The sequence below is a fragment of the Dermacentor andersoni genome, chromosome 3 (genome assembly GCF_023375885.2).
Source record: "Dermacentor andersoni chromosome 3, qqDerAnde1_hic_scaffold, whole genome shotgun sequence".
In the NCBI taxonomy this organism is placed as follows: Eukaryota; Metazoa; Arthropoda; class Arachnida; order Ixodida; family Ixodidae; genus Dermacentor; species Dermacentor andersoni.
Genome location: NC_092816.1, coordinates 67,652,385 through 67,671,406, shown reverse-complemented (window position 1 = coordinate 67,671,406; position 19,022 = coordinate 67,652,385). Strand labels below are relative to the sequence as shown.

At 45.9% G+C, this 19,022-nt stretch overlaps 2 protein-coding genes across 5 annotated transcripts in view; one reads left to right on the top strand and one right to left on the bottom strand.

The window, feature by feature from the left end:
• tay (tay bridge) overlaps window positions 1–3,711 on the top strand; it is a 412,490-nt gene extending 408,779 nt beyond the window's left edge. For all 4 annotated transcript variants that reach the window (XM_050193859.3, XM_050193868.3, XM_050193845.3 and 1 more), the window contains one exon: window positions 35–3,711. In XM_050193859.3, coding sequence (XP_050049816.2) covers window positions 35–1,004 — 970 coding nt within the window. In that variant the 3' untranslated portion in view covers window positions 1,005–3,711. The remainder of the gene's footprint in view (window positions 1–34) is intronic.
• A 7,955-nt stretch (window positions 3,712–11,666) lies between these two features.
• The window catches only part of LOC126543519 (calpain-A-like), a 46,953-nt gene continuing 39,597 nt past the window's right edge, over window positions 11,667–19,022 (bottom strand). The window contains exons 14-19 of the mRNA XM_055062358.2: window positions 17,819–17,877; window positions 17,289–17,357; window positions 15,753–15,831; window positions 13,358–13,471; window positions 11,900–11,958; window positions 11,667–11,805 (exon numbers count right to left, since the gene is read on the bottom strand). Of these exons, the coding sequence (XP_054918333.2) occupies window positions 11,779–11,805; window positions 11,900–11,958; window positions 13,358–13,471; window positions 15,753–15,831; window positions 17,289–17,357; window positions 17,819–17,877 (407 nt within the window). The 3' untranslated portion in view covers window positions 11,667–11,778. The remainder of the gene's footprint in view (window positions 11,806–11,899; window positions 11,959–13,357; window positions 13,472–15,752; window positions 15,832–17,288; window positions 17,358–17,818; window positions 17,878–19,022) is intronic.

Sequence of the window (19,022 nt, the reverse complement as noted above, 5' to 3'; positions counted from 1 at the left end):
TGCAATAGCTGACCTCTTACATTGTATCCTGCAGGGATCGGGAGAACCGGCTACACTTGCACCACAATCTATCGGAAGGAATTCTACGAAACGGGGACTACATGGATGCACGAGCAACGAGTAACAGCCACCACCAACTCATCCGAGACCGAGAGCCCCACTCACGCCCGACGGAGTGGAGCCTTCGGGAACCCCCAACGCGGTCACCCGCCCGAGCTCCCAAGGTCGAGGGTCCCTACGAACCACCGGCACCTCCCAAGGTCGAAGTGAGGGTAAAAGAAGAGCGGCGCGAACCCGACGAGCCCGAACGGAAGCGGCCAGCACCTCCACCCGCCGCTGCGCCACCCGTTCCGTCTTCGGACGACTTCAGGAATGCCCACTTCCTCAATCTGGGTGCCGCAGAGAGGGCTGCCTTCTGGAACGTTGCGGCTGCAGCCGCGGCCCCACCGCTGGGTGGCCCCGGTAGTGACCCTTACCGAACATTGCTCGACTTTCACCACCCAGCCACCCGCAGTGAACTCGACCGGGAGCGTTACCGCCTACTCAATCCCATGGTCGCCTTCCACGACCGATTCCGCGATATCTCAGAGCTGGATCGATTGGCACTCGAGCGAGAGCTGCAGAGCAAGCTGGCCGCCCCTCCCCTAAGGTCCGCAGACCCAGCAGCCTTCTCTAGCCTCTTCTCACAGCTGGGTCCCCCGAGCCCCTACCTCGGGGGCCTTGCGGGGCTGGCAGCATCCAGCCGGGCTAGTGCCAAGAACGGGCCCACCTCGGCCGCACCCCCCGGGTCCCGCCCCGAGGGTGCCGTGCCACCCCCGCTCATCCCCTGCGGCAGCGGAGGGGGCGCGGGGGGACCCAACAGTGGTCCACCCCCGCACGGACTGTCCTCTCTCAACCACAAGATGGGCTCGCTCGTGGACCATGGCGCGCACCATGATATGGCACTCTATGCCAAGGAGAGGAGAGAACTGGCCAATCACAAGGCAGAAGGGCAGCTAAGGTAGTGGTGGCAGGGGGGCTCCTCAATGGCGGGTGGGGACACAAAATATTGCTTTTCTCCTGTTGGGGCAAGCAGGAGCGGGCAAGGTCAGGAGCTGCAGTGCGGGCAGTGGCAGCTGCCTGTAAACGGCAGTGTGTTTCTTCCAGGGCACTTGCATCTAAACCAGTAAGCTGTCCTAGCTTACTTGCAAGGGAAAGAAAGAAAGAAAGGTAGATGAATCGTTTAAAGAATGAAGACACAATCGTGTGCTTTAATGGACAGCTATATATTTTTTTGACCAAAAGTGAAGGGGTCGCAATTGTACGTGGAGGACAGGCGAGAACAGTGACCTTAGCTGCTGGCTTTTTGCCGAGAATCTCTGAGAAGTCTCTACTGAAATGAACAGGCGTCGCAGCAGCACTTTTCCTGGACATAAATCTGCCTAGACAAAGCCGCTGTGTTACGTTAGCGTGAACCACCTTTGAATGGTCCACCTGAGAAACATTGCATTAAGTTGACCTTTCAATTCTGTACCTTCGGTGTAACAGTGAGCCTGGGAAAATCATTTCCATGTGCCGTTCACGGACAGCCTGGGCACCAACTGCTTGTCCACTAGTGAGATCGTTGTCGTGTGCTTTCCAGTCGAATACATTTTCGTGCGCTCTTCCCAAATCAAACACACACGAATGGAGGGTCATCTGACAGTATGCGACGGCTATTCGTACAACGAATTCAGTGGCTCTGTGCAAAGAGTTCGAGGGTAGTGCCAGTCCTTTTCTTATTTATTCGTTTAATACACCGACGGCCTTGCCCGCCTCCGTGCCTGACCCATCCTGCCCCCCCCCCCCCCCCACTCCCCCCGCTACATCGTGTGATGGCCGTGGAGAATGTGCAAAACCATAGTGATGTTTCTTCCGTTTTTCCTCTTCATTTTCTTTTTCCTTAATTTTTTTTTAAACGTTTATGATTGTGCTGCTGAGCGGCACGTTGAGCTTTCACATGGACTACTTCCATTTGCCTCTCGCCCCCATGGCGAAGGGTGCCAGTGTGTCAAGTCAAAAATGAGAGGAGGAAGAGAAAGTGAAAGAAGAGGAAAGTGTAAATGTCTTGTGCGCGTGCGTGCTTGTACATAGGTTTTTAAAAAGAGGAAAAAGAAAAACTGTGTGCGTGCGTATGTACATGTGTGTGTCTCGTTTTTGTACCATAGTTTGCCTACAGTAGTGGAAGTGAGGGGAAATGTGAGAGTGGAAAAAGACAAAAGGTGCGAAAATTCTGCGACCGTGTGCGTGTGTGTACATTCTGCGTGTTCATAATGTACATAGAAACATCGGGGAGCATGTTTTTTTGTTTTGTTTTTTGCTTGTTTGTTTGCCAAGTGTGCGCATGTGTGTACGTGTAAATATTATGTAATAACTGCTGGGGGTAAAAAAAAGATAAAAAGGTGGGACTCCCTTTTTCTCAGCCGCAACAGGCTTGCTGTATACAAACAGGACATTGTCAATTTCTCTGTCACCTCCAAGCGGCAGTCATTTTTTTTTCCTTTCTATTTTTTTTCTCGCTTGTGTTGAAATTTGTGATATGCACTCGTATCGTGAACACGTGGTGCGTCGTTCATTTTCTGCTTTCACACGTGGTTGGCCGGTAATGTACACAGAGTAGTATATGCCTCAGCAAATTTCTTTTTGCAATTTTTTTTTGCAGATATTTATTATTTCATAATGCGAGTAGTGAGAATCTGGCATTGCGAACTGTTACCTCCTGACAGAGTATGCGGTGGCTGTAGCAAAAATTCTTTGCCATGCTTTTTTTATCATTTTCGCTCATGTTACGAGACTTCTGACAAAAAAAAAAGTAACTAAGGATCTGCTGGAATGCATCTGTTACTGGCTCCCCTTTGTGACGTTTTGTCGCTTGCGGGAGTGCACAGCTTTTGGCGGTGTACATATATTTATACTGTTTGAAAAAAGGAAACAGGTGGGCATTTTGTATCTCTGGTAATGCTTTATTTCTCTCTCTGAACAGGAATAATGGAGCTTATTAGTATCACAATGTTGCAGAATGCATAATTCGTTATCTTTCGTTTCCTTTTTTTTTCTAGTTCTCGAAAAGGTCATACACTAGACCGTATTTCGCAGGCTGAGGTTATCGTACCTTGCTGTTTGATGGCTCGTGTGATGGCCATATTGGAATTGCAGCCATTCCTATATGCAGTGCTCGGCATGTTTCATATTGAGTTGGGTTTCAGTCAGAATAAATACAAACTCAAGTTGGCGTGCTCCTTTGGAAAATAAAAACATTGCAGAACACAATGCAACAGCTCGTGAACTACAGCTATGCTGATTCAAGAGAAAAATAACCCAACAGGGGAGGACAATGCATGTTTTTTAGACCCTTTCCAAAAATCCGAAGAATCCATCATGTCTCGTGTAAGTGGGCCAACTCGCAACGTATTTATGAAAAAATTGTCTATATATATATTGCAACTACAGAGGGGAGAAAGCGGGGATGCTGGTGTAGTTGCCTTATTTTTACTAAATGCGTCGAAGCTACGCACCAAGAAATGCTTCTTTTGTGTGTGTGTATGTAAATGAAATGTCTCGCTCTGCTTTCCCTCCCTTTTTTTTTCTTTTGGTGGTGCACCAAATCCAAAGTGTTTAAAAAAAAAGTTAGTGTACAGCAAGAAAATAAATGACAACAATGAGGGGGCCAGCCTCCTCTCTGTTGCGAAGAGACTGAGCCTCTGGAGTCTTTTTTGGACTTGCCTTCTCACCACTGTGCTCGCGACGTGAGTGGGTCTCCATAACCCAGGTAGTCTAATGTTTGACGAAAGCTTGTCAAGCAAGGTTGTCCATGGTCAGAACAAAAGCACTCGCCTAAGGTTCAAAGAAAACAAACAGGTACAGTAATTGGCATTTCAGAGTCACTAGGGGTCCTTCATTCACCATGAATGGGTACTTGAGAGGGTTCGATTATGCCTTAGGTGGCGCATAGTGTGCATGTATATGCATATCTTGAGACGATTACCCTTGTCCAGTAGATCATGCGTGTTGTCGATCGAATATCTCAAGGCTGGGAGTAGGCGTGAAGATAGACGCTTCTCTGTCGGGATTATACCAGCGGAATTCCAGTTCCCGTTGTGGTTAGTAGACATGCAACATCCACACCATATGATCAGATATACACGCAGCCAATGTTTTGTGGCAGGAAAGGGAAAGCAATGGAGGCAAAGCACCTACAAATTGGAGCACTCTTGAAGGGAGTCCCACATTCTCATTAGCATTAGTTTAAGCTGTGGAAGGGAAAAACACTCCTGTTTACAACCGCAGGATAAGACAAAATACGGTTTCGAGGGTAGAATTTGTCTCGTTTTTCTGCCTTTCTTTTTCGCTTTTGGGCAAATGCGAAACCGTCGCACTTGGAAGCTGCGCCAATTCGGTATCTGTTGCAAGAAATCAAAAGTACTGTCAAACGCTACTGGCATTCGTGGCACAATTGCAGAAGATCTACCCCTGTAGCTTTCCCTTCATTGTCGCAGAAGGTTGTCCTCGATTGTATTACTGCCATCAAATACTTCTTTCCTGGTAATGATAGTTCAGAAGGTCTAGCACTATTATTGCCACTACTATTTCTATTGTAATTGTCTTGTCATCACATTGCATATATTTCAACAAGCTTCTACCATTATCCCCAGCATAGTTTCCATTGTGCCTGGCAATAGCAGAGAGCCAGTCTTTCGTGCGCCCACCACCGCCACATCTGTTGTGTTACAGTATGTGGAGTAAGGGTGTATAGGTAGATAATGGCTTTTGAAACCATATTGAATACAAGTCAAATAGTTTTGAATGTTCCGAGAGTTTTAGGAAACAAGGTTTTTGTTTGTGCTAGGGTTTCAAACAAAATGACCATGAAGGACTTGCCTTTTAAGAATTTAAGAGATGCGGCGACTTTCCATATATGTACATTCAGGTAAGTGTAGCTTATTATTTGTGAAAAGGTTGCAAGGTGCAATAGGGACAGTCCATCATAAACAGCAAATCGAATACCTTGATCTATTCATTGCTTGAGAAAGATCTAAATAGCTAAACATTTGCATGCCACTAGAACCTAGTACATTTCTTTATTGCCACCACAGTGTCTATAGTGGCCAGCTTAATCTATACGTCCATCATTTTCTTACTGGTTGCTATAATTTCCATAAATATTATTATTTCCTGCATTTCCATCATAAGTTCTATTTCAGATTATTAAGTTGTTCTGCAAGCCTAGTAAAGGTGTATGGATACGGGCTTAAATTAAGTAGGTTTAGTATTCTGAAAGATTTTAGTCACCAGTGTTGTACTTCTAGGCTTTCAAGTAAAATGACCGTGAAAGAATTACCTTTCGAGAATTTAACACGGGTGCCATTTTCCAAAGATCTTGTAAATTCAAGGAACGCCCCATTCGCATGAGGCACTTGCGAATGCTATCAAGCATGGTCGGGATTGAATTTCTCGATCCGTATTGGCTCCCTTCTGCAACTTGTGTAAAATGTGGCTATCGCAGTCGAAAGTGCCACGTGTTATCAAGGTACTATAAGGTTGTCGAAGAATTTGTGAACTGTTTGCAAGGTGTAATACTGGCAGTCCATTTCTAAGAGTGAATAAGATACTTTGATATTCTGCTCATTACTTGAGAAATATCTGAACATTGCATGCCACTAGGGGCTCTTTCATCCAAGGCGGTCATATATTAAAGCTTCTGGAGGGCCAGCCGTTGGAGTTGCCTACGGGAGCAAGTGAAGCCACCGGCAGCCTTATTGCCAGGGGCAAAAGAGTGCGTGACACTCGAGTGCATTTTCGATTCCTCGATCAAAAATTGCTCAAAAGATATTTACCTTGCATAACTATTTTACTCGCAGGGGACCCTGATCATGAGAAGGAAATTTACAGAACAGCAAAAATGGGTTGGAGCGCATTCGGTAGACATTGTCAGATCCTGTCCTGACGGGAAGCATACCATTATCATTAAAAGAAGTGCATTCTATCGGTGCTGACATATGGGGCAGAAACTTGGAGACCGACAAAGAAGCTTGAAAACAAGTTAAGGACCACGCAAAGAGTGATGAAACTAATAATGTTAGGCGTAACGTTATGAGACGGGAAGGGAGTGGTGTGGATCAGAGAGCGAACATGGATAGCCGACATTCTAGTTGACATTTAGAGAAAGAAATGGAGCTGGACAGCTCATGTACTGTGTAGGTTAGATAACCGGTGGGCCATTATGGTTACAGAATGGGTGCCAAGAGAAGGGAAGCGCAGTCAAGGATGAAAGAAAACTTGATGAAATTAAGAAATTCGCAGGCGCTAGCTGGAATCGGTTGGCGCAGGACAGGGATAAATTTAGATCGCAGGAAGAGGCTTTCATCCCGCAGTGGACAGTGCAGTGGACAGGCTGATGATGATGATAAAGTTCTTCATATAGGCACACTAACTAAATTGACCAGCATGGTTTCAGGCGCCACCAGCAGAGAATAGATCTTATTGATGGGAAAGACAGAGAGGTCGACTTGAGCTAGTGCGCTCTACTCTGCTACTCTGCATTGGGGAAGAGGGAAGGGGAGTGAAAGTACTGGGATGGGTGATGATAAGAGAAGTGGCGAGTGCTTATGTATATGAGACGGTTGCCTTGCTAGAGCCACTCGTCGAGCTTGGTGTCCTGCAGAAACTTCAACATTTTAGTTGCACGCATACGGTCACGCGAACGGTGGCGCGTTCGAAGGCGGCCACTCGAGACGGTCTCGCAGAAGCATGCATCGGCGCACGCGCGGCACGGCACGTCCGCACTGCTAGCTGTCCCGAACCAAAGAGGGAGCGCCTTGTCTTGCCCGCACCCAAGTAACCCCGCAACAGCGCGGCACTTGCGCCATCTCTCGCACTGCGCTTGTACCACTCCGACCGCCGCGGGCGCCAGGCCACGCGGCGAAGCCGCACTGCAGGAGCTATGCGGGAAAACAACATATCAGGGGACGCGTGAGAGGCGCGCTTCCCCCAACCATTTATGACTATAGTCAGCTAAAGGTGGTATTCGACGTACGTCCACTCTAGAGAGAGTTCTTGCCAGCACAATTCAAAACATTAGACTTGAAACCTACCACGCATGTGATCTGAGTGACCTTTCTGTACTTCAACATTATGAATCGCCTTTTCCACATTTAACCTCACATCGTCATCGCACCCTACCTTACGTTCACCTCACTATGTCCGCCCTCCCTTCCCTCAGCCTTACCAATCTTCCTGAAGGCGATCCTCAGCTCACGAATGCTTCTCTTTACGTATAGATGTCAACTGGGGTTGAGTCATGCCCGTTTTTTTTTATTACTGGGCAAGAAAATGCAGAAAAAAACAAGGCAACTGTTGAAAATTTTTCTTGCAGAAATATGACGCAAGTGCGCAAAATAAAATGAAGATTGTGACGTCACGCTCACGTAACCAGCGCTGCGGTTTGGACACTGTATTCAAATGTATTATGTTGTTTCCTTTTTCTCAGCTCAATCATTTTATTGCTATAGTAATTATAGGGACACTCCGCGCGAATTTTCGTAGCCGCCGTGCGGTTCCGTATAAAGTCGAAGTGCGATAAAATACTATCACGCTCCGTGTGCCATATGCTGGGGGGGCGGAAGAAAGAGCGCGAGTCGAGAAGGATGTTGGCTTGATGCGCGCCCAGTATCGGATGTCACGTGATCAAGCACGTGCTAAAAAGGGTGGGGGGGACAGCTGAGCGCGCCTCTCCTCTTCTTGCCTGGCTATGGCTACATATGGCCCGGTTAAGCATATACGCTGCCTGCATGCCCTATCTCAGATGTAATTTGCGGTTGGCGCAAAGACTGGGCGAGCTGAGGTCGCTGGTGGTTTCACGTGCTCTGTCTTCGCGCACGGCTAGTGGTGGATGTCGCGTAATCTCAAGTTTCTGAAATGCATTTAAACGAGAGCAGCACGAAACGTTCTCTCCCCTTTGCCTTCAATCTTCATCACGCCAGCATTGTGACAGCGAATATTCGCAGTCAACGAATAATATCTGTTCGTGCTTGCCTGTGCACGTGTGACACCATGCTTGCTGCTTTAATTAGTAAGCGAATGTTTATTTCAATTTATATTGTCGAAAAAACATTAATCTTACGATAACTTGTTGTATACGGTCTGTTTGTTCATACTTAATGAAGCCATCCTAGCGCTAATAAAACAGACTCAATAAAGACAAGACCGGACACCACGGACGCACGTGCCGTATCTTGGGGATAACCTGCGGCGGGTGCAGAGACTAAGGCCGAGCCGGTATGGCTGGTGGCTTAATCTCAAGGTCGCGTAGTCTCAAGTTTCCGATGTGCGGCGAAACGAGAGGCGTTTACTACTGTGCTGCTGGCTTCTGCAGCGTTGCGACAAGTGTTTGTGGTCATCCAGTGAGATCTCTTGATGTTTGCCTGTGCGCGCGTGATACCATGTATTTAATCTAATTAGTCAGCGAATGTTTACTGCAATTTATAGCGCTGACAAAACTAGTACCCTTACTTCGCGTAGTTCTCTAATACGTTGCTATCGTTATCAGTCCTTCGCCTTTCGAGTAAAACTGACGCTTTATTTAACATGTGTTTGATAGCCTCATAAATGGAAGTGTCACATGCGTGGTTCCAACTGAACTTGGTGAATTCAGCTTGCCTTTATCTGAAGTCGAAACTGAATATTGAGATTGGGATCTAGCTATCTTGTGCTCAGTTGCCGGCTCGACCAGTGGCACATAATTATGTTCGCTCTGCTCTGCTCTGATAACTGTTAAAGAATTGACAACAGATTATGTTTTCCCAGGCAGGCATTAGTGAAATCGGTCAGATAAGAAGTAAGATGATAATTATACGCACGCACAATCCAGCAGAGGACGCATAAAACTTTGATGGCGCTGCCTGTAAAAATATCTGCTGAACATCCGCCCGCGCCTTCGACGTACTTTGCCGCCGTAGTCATAAGCACGTGGCAGAGCACGCTTTACAAAAATCAAAACGCCTCTGTTCAAGTAAGTGGTACATATTGAGCGACAAGGCAGCACACAAGATAGGGCGGGAAAGATACTTGAAAGGCCTGTCACGTAGTTCGTACCATAGTCAAGTGTTCGACGAAAACTAGTCTGGCGAGGAAACATATTGGTGCCAAAAAACGTGCACTAGCCAAGAATAAAAGAAAAATTGCCGTTTGCTTTTAGAATCTTTTACATTCAATCAACTAGACGCACGATAAACAGGACGCTGGGTAATCTTCCCGAGATATACACCCGCATGCTGCGCCACCTCACCCATATATAGCCGCGCGCCCATGCTTATATCTTCACTGTTATCAAGGGACCCGTACGGTGCCCGGAAAGTCTGTTCTTTATTTTTCTTTTATTCTTGGCGAGTGCGCGTTTTCTGGCACAAGTAATTCGTACCAATGCATCTGTAAAAACTCGCCTGGCTATCAAATATACTAATCGAGTAATACTCGTGAGTCGTAATACTACCCTTTAAAGCGATGCTTTCTCTGCGTCTCTCTCTCTCTCTCTCCTCCGAGTTTCGCGTGCCATCTGTCGTTCGTACGTTAACGTCTGCACATATCACGCAATTCAGACTGGTAACGTAGCACCAGTGGGCACCTCTTTGTTCTTTGTAATCAAACAAGGATGACGACGTAAAATCTGTACATGTAATGTCGCCTCGTAGCCACCTCTAAAACACAGACCTCTTAATGAAAGAGCGCCTGAAATTGAATGGATTCTTTGATTTTCTTGGAGCTCTCATATTTAGGCTACCCTAATTTGGGACTGTTTGGTGCGGTGCCTAATCTTGGCCACTGGATATGTACTGGATATGTGCCTATTCGTGGCCAGTACTCCATAATGACAGAAAAAGGTGTAAAATGCTTAAATCAATTTAGATATGTGTAGAGCTTCTGTGTGCATACGCATCTCTTGATAATTTTTCCCGTGACGAGCATCCTACATCGCCTTCAGCCTCGTGACATCGCTGCGTCGACATGTCATAGTGTGCGCTAGCCTCATTTGTTGTTTGCATTTCGGCATAGCTTGTGAACCGTGTAGTGCATACACAGAAATAGTCCGTGAGATAACAAGTTGCATAGGGAGAAAATAAACTCAACTGTACGCATCGCACTTACTTGTGTAGCATTTATTCTGCCGCTTAACTAAAGCACCCTTCACACAGATTTCATGTGCATTATATCTGCATATTTTAACTATAGGTCTGTAACATGGCGACGTTTCGCGTTTGCAACATGGCGATCGGTGAATTTTCTTTCTCTGAATAGTTAAGGGATCTGATCCGTTGACAAACATAGGGGAATTGCAGTGCGCGTGATAGCGGGGAGTCAACATGCTTGTTATTGGGAAGCATTCTTTGCTTAATTCCAGGCACATTGCCGGTGATAGTAGGTAGGTCCCTGTTTCGTCCAGTTTCGTGTCTCTTCAATAAAAAGATATACGCGACCGATGGTGCGATCAAATCTCCCTTCCAGCACAGCAGCCCGATGATGTAACGTTAGGCTACGATTAATTTTATTTTATTTATTGCATTAGGTCACGATAATACGTAGTGGAGCGAAGTGCCCAAGTGGCGCATTTGGTTGGATTTATTCGACCGGATCCATCGTTTTGCCAAAGTCACCACTGTCAGCTTCGAACGCACAACATGATGACATCAAGTACTGCGAAACTTGCAGCTCTTCGCTCTGCACTTCGTCTCGTCAGCCAAAAAGAACCCGGAAGATCGTTTGTAACGAGCAACTATAGAAGGCAGTGCTGACGTATTTAGCATAAGCTTTGCGGCGCTGACCACACAAATAACTGGTGTTCGAGTTAAGAGTTTTCTCATTCATTTGTCGACAAAGGGAACCACGCCATATTTCAAAGGCTTCCATGTCACTGCGGTGTCACTGATAACGAGATCATGGATTGCGCTGCTCGATCTGCTTTGACGGAACATTGGAGTCTATACCGTTGTCATGGTCAGATGCAGTTATATAATATGTCACGTGCTTGCGCGATACATCGTGTTCTCTGTGTAGAACATCCGAAGTTATCAAAAATCATAATAATACTAATAAAGATACGGACAAATCTTACAACTTACTCAGATGGGTCAGATATCGAGGTCATCTTTAAAATGCAGACACTTTCTTTTCGTTTTTTTTAAATAAATTACACTGCCGTTGCCGCTGCGCCGATGGTTTGTAAAAGTAAACACAATAAGCTGTTCTTTCTTTCCCTGCGTTTACAGTGACATTTCCTATGTTGTATTCTGTGGCGATAACCTGTTCCATTCACTCTTATTCGTCGGAGCAACTTTATTTACACATCACAAAAACGGTGAGTGAATGAGGTGGACTCTTGTATGTGTAAAGTGGACCTCAGTCTTAAGGCAAACCAAATAGCACTACAGTGATTGATTGATTGATTGATTGATTGATTGATTGATTGATTGATTGATTGATTGATTGATTGATTGATTGATTGATTCTTTATTCAGAACGGAGGGCTGAGGCGCGTCATTGCAAGGTCTACCAACAGGCGCTGTTTGGTTAAATTGTTCTCAGATACGGTGCCTGAGAAGTCGCTGTTCCATTCTTGCATTCGCACCATTCCGCGCAACAGCAGACAGACCCACGTCGAAAGTAAAAGCCTTTTATTTGACGACGATATTAATGCAGCACCTTCGAGCGAGAAAGCGACAGTTGCATTTTCGACACTCGCTTCCGAGTTGAACACACGGGAGTGGATACTCAGCAGTACATCGTGTATTTAAGCCACTGAAAGGAAAAGAAGGACGAGTATATGAGCACGTCATTCCTTGGACGCTGCGGTTCTCGACGTCGCATTAGGCGTGATAAGGACGCAACTCACCTCGTTTCGACTAACGGTCACGGCGTTCTCGTTTTCTGGGTCCCAGGCGTCGTAAATGTCTGAAAGAAGACAGGAGATTGGTATGCATCACTTGGTGTACCGACATCACACACACCCAAAAAAAGACTGACCGTGAGTTGGATAAATGTCATACGAAACATACTGCGACCGGCCGTTAATTGAAGTCTCTGACTTTGTAAAGACAGTGTCTTTCTTACCTAGTAATCCCGTACCCGCCCCCTGCCCCCGCCACCCGTTTTTTTTTTGTGTGTATGTATGTGTTTCCAGCCTTGTTCTTAGGCCGATACCGATAAAAGTGCAGCATAAAAATGCGAGTAAATCCCGAATACAATTCAGTTAAGAAATATGGGCCTTTTTCGTACGTTTGTTGAGTCTCAAAATTTGAATGCTGGCTCTCTTTCAACATCTCTCACACGAGGCGTGACTGGAAAGAGTACCGTGGCCAGTGACACTCGCCCCATTCTCGCCCCCAACTCACTTATGGAAGAGATTGTCTTTGATTGACTTCAACAAGAGATTGGGTCGCCTCCAGCATTTTTCTTTAATTATTGCTCTTATCTCTTCAACGCGTCTCTCTCGAATACGCTTCAGTAAACATTGTCGTTATATACTAAAGCAAATTCCACTTTCCAGAATTCCTAATGCTTTGCAATCGCGTTTACATGCGCTGCGAAAATCGACTTACCCGTCTCAATCCCCCACTGTCCATGGCGCATTAATCTGACGCGCTTTCCTAGCGCATTAGCCCCGCTTGCATGGATGCGGTGCGCTAGAAAGTTGATGTGATGTGATACCATGCGCCATTTGTGGCATTCATGTAAACGCGGCTATAGAATGTAAAACGAAAGGTGTAACGTTGAAAGATAGAAAGAGAACGTAATCGGCTATCTGTAACAATTTTGTCCTTTGTCCTCTCTTTTCGCCATTGGCTCTGTCGGCACCTTTTTAACCGGCTAATGAGCTAACAGCTAAATTACGCCTTAAAAGATGAGTGCTTATTCGATCTGCTGCACTCGCCGAGCTGCGGTGTGGCGTGGCGCCGTAGGCGTCTGGAAGCGCTGCTTTGCCTTCGAGGGGCGACACCGCGTGCCGCCCTCATTGCACCAGAGGTGATGCTCTACATGTAGACACGGGCGCATCGCGTTACTCGTGATGGTTTAGAAAACGTGAAGCGCTACTGTCGCATTCTGTCGTATTCATGTGAACACGGCTTATGGCTCCTTGCTGCATGGCACATATACATAGCAGCCGGAAATGCTGCTGTGTATCTGTGCACATAGCAGCATGTTAGGGAGGCCGCACGTCATCTATGGAGAAAATGTGAGGGCTTATGCATAGTTGGACCCTTTCAGAACCGGCGTCAGTTTCAAGGTCCGCTATAACTATGAGTCCAAACCGGAAGCGTAAAGGCGCTGCCCTGTTATAAGTCGCACGCACCGATCATGCGCATGAGCTTGACGGCGCAGCCGATGAAATCTGCCAAGCTTATCTTGCGGTCGTGGCCGTAACGCAGGACGAGGGCCTTCAGCACGTGTTGATTAACGGCGTAGCCTACAGAGAAAAAAAGACATTGCGAATTATTATAGCAGTTCAACTAACCTTGTAAGAAATATTATTCTCTAACCATTGTGATCAGCTATTTTTGATCAATAACGACGCATGCACAACTCAACCTGATAATGCACAAATCACCTATTGTTTAAAATAGATTTCCATTGTTCTTGAAGGGGTCAGGCTGCTCCGAGTTCTTGAATGACGTGGCCTCGTAACATCGCCTTCGACGAGTTAGACACACTTTGACACCACGAAACATGCCTTTCGCAGTACACTGCACAACAGCTAACGACTATGCCTTATCACTGCTGATTGTAAGCTGGTCAAATCCAAGTGCTACAAAACAGTCTTTTTCATCGGCGCCACCATGTTGCGTTTGCAGTGGTAGCATTTATGGGCAGTCGGTATGCAGGCTTGGGCGTGCGCTCCGTGTTGTAGGCCATGGTAAACGCTCGGCGGCAGTTTCTTGTGGTTTTTTTTTTCGTGCTCGTGTGGTCTATTTAGCAGGACGTGGCGTCTTCTACGAGGTAAACGGTTCTGTGAGACGTGCTGAAGTGATTTAAGTTGGCATGGTTGGAGTTTCTGATGCTGTTCAGGCGGACAGAGCACTCAGCGCAATGCTTGCACGTGTATTTGAGCCTGCAATCAGCCTCGGAGATCGGTACAGTGCATTTCTGAAAATTTATTTCACGAATGTGGCCTTATACTGCAGTATTCTCAGTGTAATCGAAAGCTGCGGTTTAGCAGCAACGAGTAGTTACGAAACATATGACGATCCAGCAGCGTGGGTACTGCTGCGGAATAAGTTGTGCTGTTTACTCTGACAAGTATTCAAACTGTTACCTGTAGATATATTGCGCGACTACCCTGTTGGCAGGACGATGTTTCCACCCACGAATAAAATGGTGTTGATTAGCAATAACGTGCATAACCGGCACGTTAATCACACATGTCGAGTGGTCGAGCGACTCGTCGCAGACTGCCCGAGCATCCGAGGCGGTGGTAGATGCTGCACATGGTCCAAGCACGCAGCATGGCCATGCGAGGCCTAATTGCAGTATTAGCCAGTGCTTTCCTTCTTTATTTTTTTTTTGCTATAGCAGAGAATGAAAACCGTTTTTTTTTCTTCTTTTTCTTTTTCAGTCTTGTTCGTCCCGTCTTCAACGACGCACTCGCCCGTTTTATGGAAACAATGTCCTCACGAGTAGCCGTCGGATTTTTTTTTTATGCGATCCCCTTTGGATATTACGCCTTACAGGAGAAAAAAGGCAATTTCGAAGCAGAAAGCTTATACGTATCACACTGGCTTACCAACTATACTGATTGTTGTGTTGGGCAAGCCCATCTGCCTCATACAGGATGTTTATGTAGACATGGTATAGTAATTTCAAGTCTACTTAGCATTCTTAAAACGCGTCATAACGAAGCCGGCGGCTAACTCAAATGTTTTATAATGATTGACGCTTAGATGTTTCGGGGTTGCATTGGGTGGGCCGTATACGGGCACTCTTATGGTATAGTTCCCACGACAAACGACCAAACACTAGCTGATATTTCCCACTTCACGCTGGCAATTCACACACGCGGGTTCTCTTCGTTGAGCGAAAACAAATAGAGCCAAAATAGTTGGCCACAACGCATACGCACACCGAGGCCGATGACGCGCGTCGCATATTTGCTCATCCAATAGAAATTTCCGCAGACTGCAGCTACTGCTGCACCAAAAGTCTACAATAAGTGTTTGTTTAACGACCTCGTATGAATTGACATCACGTGAATTTCACGGAGATCGAGCTAAAGCATCTCCGAATAGTCCCGCAGCGCGAATGCAACAAGTCAAGCAGCGCCTCGCCGGCTCGCACAAGCCAGAGAGGAGGAAAGGGTCGCTGCGCGCCCTTTCCTCCTCGCCCAATGAAACAGGTTTATATATCCAAGCGTGACGTTGGCGTCGACTTCTCAAACAACAACAACAACAACAAAGCGGAGGGGAGGGGGAAGGGCAAACAAATGTTTTGAATTCGGTTACTCCAACCATTTTCATGAGTGCCAGAACATAATCTCGGACTATAGTGTATGGTGCCACATGCCTTATCACCATCTGCTATGCGATCTGGTTGACAATATCTTACCTATAAAAAAATCAATGGAGTTTTATTGATATCAAGACTGCCGCTAGTTTCTGCTTACAGACGATATATGCTTGCACAGACTTTTTCAGCAAGCGCAGAAATGGTCACGGAAAATGCGAGACTGTTTGAAATCGAGCCCCTAAGCTTACCTGCGGATCGAAGAGCGTTCCTTAATGCATACGTGCTGAGATATCCAGTCGAGCCCTTGTCGTAAGAATCAAAGGCCGCCTGAAAAAAAAAAAGAGAAAGTTATAGTTCGACCTCATTATAAGCATAATTTATGTCCAGTGCAGGACCACTCCAAGAGACCTCAAGCTACCAGTGTCTTACACCAGTGGATTCCGTTCTATGCTTGCAGATTTTCTAGTTTTATCACACCAGCTAATCCTCTGGCGTCATCGACTGTTTTACCCTTTCTGTACAACTAATTAGGTTATTGTAAAAGACCGTCCGTCATCTGCTCTGCGCATTACCTGGCCTATCCAGCCCCATTTCATCCTCTTAATCTCAGCTAATCGAATATCAGATAGACCGGTCAGCTAATTAATACCACCGTGTTCTTGTCTACGCAGTTGTTTTTTCTTTTTTCCTTTTTTTTTTTGTACAGCACAGCTCTTACCTCCGTATTCAGAAATGCAACTTAACTTGAAGCTCATGCTTGACTTCATATAAATGACGCCTGGTGCTAACGCAATGAAGACGCTCATTGCGTTTCGTTTGGTGCGTTGACGACAGGCGTCGTTTAAATCAAGTCAAGCACGGGCTTCAAATTAAGATGCGTTTCTGAATATACGCGCGTCCCTCGGCAAACTTCGTCCCTCGGCAAACTCGTAACCGAGTGAACGAGCACAGCAAAAAGATGAAAGAGTGAACGCGAAGCGCGGATGAAAGACGACGATAGTGAAGAGAGCGAGAGGAGGAAAGCGGGGGAGGAGGTTAGGACGAAAGAGTGAGAAGGAAAGTGTAGTGCCGAGCACGACGGGCTCTGCGGCGACGACGACGTTCACGAGATGACGCCAGAATAGCGTGCGTCGTCTTTATGGAAACAAAGCACTGCATGAGCAGGGGGTCTGTCTGCAGCGGCTGCTGTTAATCGCGCTCACGCCTCACGATTAGCGAGGCAGTCGCACCACACTTTGCTCCGTTTGCAACGTGCCGCGGAAGACAGGTTGTCAGCCAATACATTGCGAGATGAAAACACGTATACAGCTGCGCTCAAATTTCGCATTATGGAGTATCGCAATCGTCGGCGATTTTTTTTTTTTTCGATCGCTGGTTGTACACTGCTTTCTTTTTTTGCGAGCTTCTTTTTCTTACAAGATTTCAAGCTTCAAGATCCATTTTTATAATTGTCCTGCCACGCTTCTCATCTCCGAGGCCACGCACCGGCACGTCATGCATTTCGGAGGCCATACGCATGCTTTGCGCTGGCGGCGCTAGATGGCGCCGAGTGTTCTTAGGGAAACGAGAAAGAGGAGTCTTGCTGCAGTACACGCCTCGTGCATAGCTCGTTTCGACGGTGGCAATACCTTGTGTCACTATACTGAGTCAATACTGAACGTGTTACCATCAACAGTCATCGTGATATGGGTTTTTGTAAGGTTTATGCTGACTAAGAATTTACTGAGTGCCATCAAATATAGCTATTGCTGTTATTTTTCAACTGCAAGTTCAAAATTACTTGCCTTCCATTGTTTGATGTATTTGTGAAGCACAGCAAACTCTTCCAGAATTAACGTACCGGTGTAGTCGTCCTGGCACGAGAATGTCAAGGGCGACACGAATGGTATCCAGTGATGAAAATGTACAATTTACATAAGGAGCTAGCAACGTTTCCAGCAAAGACTGTCCCTTCGAGAATAGCAGTAATTTGTTTTCTGTGCGTTTTCTCTGTGGCGAGGAGTAGTGGGTTCCATTCAAATGCGCCCAAGCTACGTTTAGAAACATGCCATACGAAAATAATTTCCGTTTGAATTACTCCTAAAATGTGTCAGCAGTGACTGTTCATGAAACTTAATGGTCATTAATAATCCGTTTCATAAAAGTTACATACGACATACACAACCAAGGATTCCTGTGGCTTGCGGATACACTTGGTAAATTCAATAAATGAATAAGTGCCCACAGTGGCTGATATTTATATCTGGAACGCTAAAACAGTTTGCAAACCGCAGGCTCTTGTCTTTTTATCTTTTTTTTTACATTGAAAGGATACATCAATGAGGGCCACCATGCTTCGGCATATGTCCAATGAGAAATCCAGAGGACCACCATCTGAAATACGAAAGAAAGAAAGAACGTTACTGAAAGCATGCCCAAGAGTAAGGAGTTGATTGAAAAGAAAATTAAGACAGTACCTGGCATTGAACGAAAGGTTGCCGGCGTATTTTTTTTTTTTTTCGGACAACTTAAGGTTATGTTATCAGGCAACAGCTTCGAGCGCGTTTCTGCGTATTTGTTCCTTCGCTATGTCGTGCTCATTCCGCTTAAATGAGGTGAAGCTAAACAATTCTTACTGAAATGTCGTTTCTTACTGACCCTATGCTATCCAGTAAAAGCGATTGGAAATCTACCGCAAAAGAAGAGTTTGTTGTCTGTGTGAGTGTCTTCTCAAGCACAATAAATGGTACAAGGGATAACTCAATTTCTGTTGCATGAATAAAGAATGGTCAAGATAGCAAAACACATGTTTTTTTCCTACACATTCGTTTTGTGCCTTAAACAGTGTTCATGAATGCTGCAAATACCTACACGTTCTCGTTTATAAAGGTGCTCCGAGACTTTTCCTTCAATGATACAAAAAATATAGACTCATTCATTCATTGTTCGGCTGCTTGATCGGTCAGTTGACATTAGAAGTGTTGGCGGCAAGCATATTGATCGCATAGTAAGGCGACAAAGTCGAGGAAGTACAGCTAGATGACGCCATCGTACGCGCCGTGGCAACAGTGAGCCTGCCGTCCTAAGAAACTTTCGCTCGCGTGTCCTATTACTTGTTTTGCCGCGAAATAAAATAAAGAATTATTTCCAATTGGTTCAGTGTACACGAACTCTCTCTTTGCATTAAAAGAAACGCGTCATGTGTATTTTGTTTAACTTGCGTCAAAATGAATATGTAAAGTTCTAATAAGTTGGATAAAAGTGTCGAAAATAGGTGGGCTTCTCTTTTTGGCGTGCTATTGCTGCTGGCCCTTATCATTCTTGCCCGATAAATTTGGCCGGCCGGGTCTGCAAACACCGAAAGAGATTATAGCAGAAAATGACGGACGAGATTGTTTTCAGTCTTTAAAAGGAAAATATCAAGTTCCTGCTACTGCCCTTCATAAATGGGCTGCCAAATCTCAGCGCATAACTGTAACGGCCTTAAATTAATGTCTTCCTTTAGCACATGCCTAAGCTACGCGAGTGAAGGGGCGGTA